Below are 416 nucleotides of genomic sequence, written 5' to 3' on the forward strand. Positions count from 1 at the left end.
TCACCAGGCACAACTTCATGTGCAGGAGGCCTTGATTGAGATCTTGAGATCGACATAGATCTAGACTTCGATCTCACACGCTGCTTCTTGTTCGACTGTTGCTCATCATCCACGTCCATTGCGTCGTTACCCTCATCATCTGATCGATCCCTCTTCCTCCCTCTAGACTTGCTTCTTGCACGGTTCACTGCAGAAGATGGATCAAGTCCAAGAGCTGATAGCTCCCTACCCATTCTTTTCGTTGTGTACTTCTTGTCCTTGTCAAACTTTCTTGGAACAGTAGATCGGTTCTGTGCAACAGTCTTCTTGAGCCTGTGATCTAGAATGATCTTAGCTCTCTTCTTTCTAATGGCAGCAAGTAGCAGCTGCTGCTCCTCTGAAAGCTCCTCAACATCCATCTCGATATCTTCTCCTTC

General features: G+C 46.9%; 1 protein-coding gene across 1 annotated transcript; it reads right to left on the reverse strand.

Annotated features, from left to right (window-relative positions):
• Window positions 1-5: 5 nt before the first annotated feature.
• On the reverse strand, window positions 6-410 carry LOC109131946 (nucleolar GTP-binding protein 1-like; the record flags this gene model as incomplete). Its single annotated transcript, XM_019243112.1, has 1 exon — window positions 6-410. A coding segment is annotated over exon 1 (393 nt), but the record flags the coding sequence as incomplete, so codon positions are not given.
• Between the last annotated feature and the right edge of the window lie 6 nt (window positions 411-416).

The sequence above is a fragment of the Camelina sativa genome, unplaced genomic scaffold (assembly GCF_000633955.1).
Source record: "Camelina sativa cultivar DH55 unplaced genomic scaffold, Cs unpScaffold09099, whole genome shotgun sequence".
Taxonomy (NCBI): Eukaryota; Viridiplantae; Streptophyta; class Magnoliopsida; order Brassicales; family Brassicaceae; genus Camelina; species Camelina sativa.